Source organism: Monoraphidium neglectum (assembly GCF_000611645.1).
Source record: "Monoraphidium neglectum strain SAG 48.87 unplaced genomic scaffold scaffold00615, whole genome shotgun sequence".
In the NCBI taxonomy this organism is placed as follows: domain Eukaryota; kingdom Viridiplantae; phylum Chlorophyta; class Chlorophyceae; order Sphaeropleales; family Selenastraceae; genus Monoraphidium; species Monoraphidium neglectum.
The window spans coordinates 1-3,346 of NW_014013013.1; the positions used below are offsets into that span (position 1 = coordinate 1).

At 68.3% G+C, this 3,346-nt stretch overlaps 2 protein-coding genes across 2 annotated transcripts in view; both read right to left on the reverse strand.

Annotated features, from left to right (window-relative positions):
- Positions 1 to 2,305: 2,305 nt before the first annotated feature.
- Positions 2,306 to 2,455, reverse strand: MNEG_4428 (hypothetical protein; the record flags this gene model as incomplete). The annotated part of the gene is made up of 1 exon (XM_014047091.1): positions 2,306 to 2,455. A coding segment is annotated over one exon (150 nt), but the record flags the coding sequence as incomplete, so codon positions are not given.
- A 446-nt stretch (positions 2,456 to 2,901) lies between these two features.
- Positions 2,902 to 3,346, reverse strand: part of MNEG_4429 (indoleamine 2,3-dioxygenase 2) — a gene marked incomplete at both ends in the record, with an annotated part of 3,263 nt that continues 2,818 nt past the window's right edge. The window contains 2 exons of the mRNA XM_014047092.1: positions 2,902 to 3,034; positions 3,219 to 3,272. Coding sequence (XP_013902546.1) covers positions 2,902 to 3,034; positions 3,219 to 3,272 — 187 coding nt within the window. The remainder of the gene's footprint in view (positions 3,035 to 3,218; positions 3,273 to 3,346) is intronic.

The following is a 3,346-nucleotide window of genomic DNA, read 5'->3' on the forward strand; positions in this document are numbered from 1 at the left end:
GGGCCCGAGGGCCGGCGGCGCCGGGCGGCATGGGGGCGGCGGGGCGGGCCTTGCGCTTGCTCTCATTGCGCAGCATGCGCACGATGTCCTCCTGCATTTATTTCAAATGATGGGTGGGTCGAAATGTAGGGGGTGGTGTGTCAGGCATGGTGTTGGTCGTGTTTGAGGGCGAACTTGATTGGAGGCGGAGGGCGGAGAGCCCAGACCGACGTCGTGCGCGGCATCGGCTCGCAGACTCCAGCGGTGGCGCCACCGAGCTCAAGCCCAGCGGCCCGCCTGCGAGCCCGCCGCCGCCGCTGTGCTGCCTGCTGGCGGTGCTCAGTGCTGCAGATTCTTGCTGAGTGCATGGCACGATTTGGGCAACCAAAAAGCAAGGCGCGATTCACCGCACCGGTCCGCCCGCCCGTATGTATGTGCGGCATCAAAACCGTGCACCTTGGCTACGCGCTCCATGAGGGCCAGGAGGTCTGAGTAAACCGCTACCAGGAAGTTTAGTATGGTGCGGGGACCCCTGGGGTTGGCGGCCGGGGGATGGGGTGGGGCGCAGCAGGGCAGGGTGGGAGAGGGGCGGAGCGGGCCGGCAGGGATCGGGCGCGAGCTGGGGCCGGGGGCTGAGGAGGGGGGATGTCGGGGATGCCCAGGCGCCATGCGATGGCGGGTGTCATAGCATTGTTTCACGGCAGTGCCCGTCAGAGGGGGCCCAAGGTGAGAGCAGCATCGCGCTCTATCTGGCCGAGAGCCGCCAGGCCGGCCGGTCCCAGTCGTCCGGTGGAGCTGCGGCATGCCCCTCCCTTGACCGCGGGGTGCAGCAGGCCGGCCCTCTTGCCTGCACTTGATGGCCATGACGTCGTGGGCCTTGGCCGCGGACTCCTCGTCATCGTAGCCGCCTGCACAGGGAGGTGTGTGTGTGGGGGGGGGGGGCGAGGCGGCTTTGGAGGGCTGAGTGATGAAGCAGGGTGGGGCTGCCGGTGAGGCATGCATTAGGGCAGCCGGTCGAGGGCGCCCGGGTGATGCGTGATAGTAGTACTACATGACATCACAGCAAATGAGGTTGAAGAGGCAGCAAGGCAAGACAGGGTCGAGGGCCTGGAAGTCGCGGCTGCAGCCGGTGGCGTTGGTAGCGAGCAGAGCCAGCGCGCGGCAGCCATCCAGGCGGGGCTGCTGGTGGGGCGCTCACCTAGGTAGACTGCAGCAAACGCACAGGAGGCAGCGCAGGCGGGGCAGCCGCGGTGGTGAGGGGTTTCGAGGGGGAGAGCAAGGGGGCGCGGGGCGCAGCGGTCGTCATCGGCCTGGCCTCGGCACGGTGCCGCCGTCACCATCTGGGGCCCCACTCACTGGCAGGCCAGGCGTGGGTCATCAAGTTGCACTGGACGACGGACGCAACAGCTTCCACGTCCCTTCTTCCCCCGGAATACCTTCCCCCGCAGCGCGAAGCCCCTTCCGTCTTTCCTCCGCCAACTGCCCCGGACCCCCCTCTCCCCCCCCCAGGGCCACCCACCCTGCTTCTTCACGTCCCAAATGTGGGCCTCCCACCGGCGGGTCCGCCTGCGTAGTGGGTGCGGTGAGCCCCATAATCCTTGCCCCATTCGATCGCAACAGGATCCAGCCCTGACGGACCCACCGGGTCCATCACGGCTGCCAGCCTTTCCCCGCACCTGGCACTCAGCCCCGGAACGCACCCGTCGCGTCTCCCACATCGCACCGCACGGCCGCTCCCCTCATGTCTGCACGCCCCAGCTCGCGCCCGGCCGACCGCCAGCCGCCGACTCCCCTCCAGCCGCCCGACCCCCACCAACCGCCATCAACCGCCATCAACCACCACCAAAACACCCCTGGCCGGGCGCACCTGTGGCGGGTCACGCCGCGGTACCTTGAGCTCGACCCAGGGGGCCCCCGCCTCGTGCGGCTGGGGTTCTCCAGGTCAACAGAGAGCACCTCCAGCGCCGCAGCCGCCGCGCTGTTGCCGCCGCGGCCGCCGTCGTGCAGCGCCGCGACCTCGGACCTCACGACGGGGCGCTCGAAGAGGGAAGACAGGCGGTCGGCAAAGAGGGAGCAGGCGCTGACCGGCGGGGCGCGCTGCAGGGGCCCGGGGAAGGGTGAGAGGTGGAAGGGGGCTCTTGGCGTGTGGCGGGCGAGGGGGAGGGGCGGGTGGCTGTCCGTCGAGGTAGCAAGCCGGGGCAGTGGCTGGGACGAGTGATCTGAGGCTGAGGGCCTCGGGGCAAAACTGACATGGGAGGCCAAGGTTGGAGCGCGGGGTCGATGGATTTGACATGAATGCAGACTTTGGGTTCTAAGCACCCCTCACCTGTTCTGCAGCATGCGCGACAGGTTGCCCCGTCACGGCGGGAGCGAGGCCAACTGGCACAGCTCCCGCAGCGGCAGCCGTGCCGGGCGCTGGCCCCAGGTTCTCTGGGCCTAGGCTGACCCCGATGTTGAGGGGTTCCACGCGCAGCATGATGGCTGGACTGGGGCCCACGATGGTCCCAGGGCGCCTCTGGCGACACGCTCACGCGAGATCCTCCGAGGTGCCCTCGGACCAGGCTCCTCGTGTAGCCAGCCAATGCGACCCTCAAGCGTCGTCTGAAGTTGCAGGGGTCGGGAAGAGCCCGCCGATCGAGAGCAGGCCGTCGGACTCAGGGATAGGGCTCAACTGGCGCCGCGTTTGATTGGCCGTCGATCGGAGCTCAAGTATGATGCGGAATTGGAGCACAGGGCGGCTTACAAACGCAGAGAATCCGTGTGTCAGTTGCACTCAGAGCCTGGCCATAGATCCGGCGGCAGTCAGCTGAGGGATAACGGCACAACTCATGGCCGCCGCCGCCCGTTTCTGCCATCATCACCCGTCCCTCACAGCTGGGATCTCAGGCAATCACTAAGGCGGCACGCGCTTCAGGCTCAGGCTCAGAGGAGCCTGTGGGCTGCTGTGGTGTTGCGGAAGCCCGCCAGGGCCGGCATGAAGTCTGAGCCGCCGGTGCCTTTCTCGCCGCCAGCCTCCTTCTTGGCAAAACTTGCGATGTACGCCGCAGCAAACGCCCTGCTCAAGGGGTAAGGGATCATGGCATCAAGGTTTGGAGACCACGCCAGAACGGCGCAGAGCAGGGCTGAAGGAAGTTGCCTGACGGAGAAGGCCCAACCGCCTCCAACCGCCTCCCAACTGCTGCGCGCACGTGCGCGCCTTGCGGGACACTGCCTGCCAACGCAAGCCGCCGCCCACCCACCTGTGCTGGGCGCGGAACGCCTCCAGCTCTGCCATGACACCATTGTAGGCCTCCCTGAGCCGAGGCGGCCCCGCCGCCGCCGCGCCGCGCGGCGTGCGCGCGCGCGCGCCCGGCCCTGCGGCTGCGGC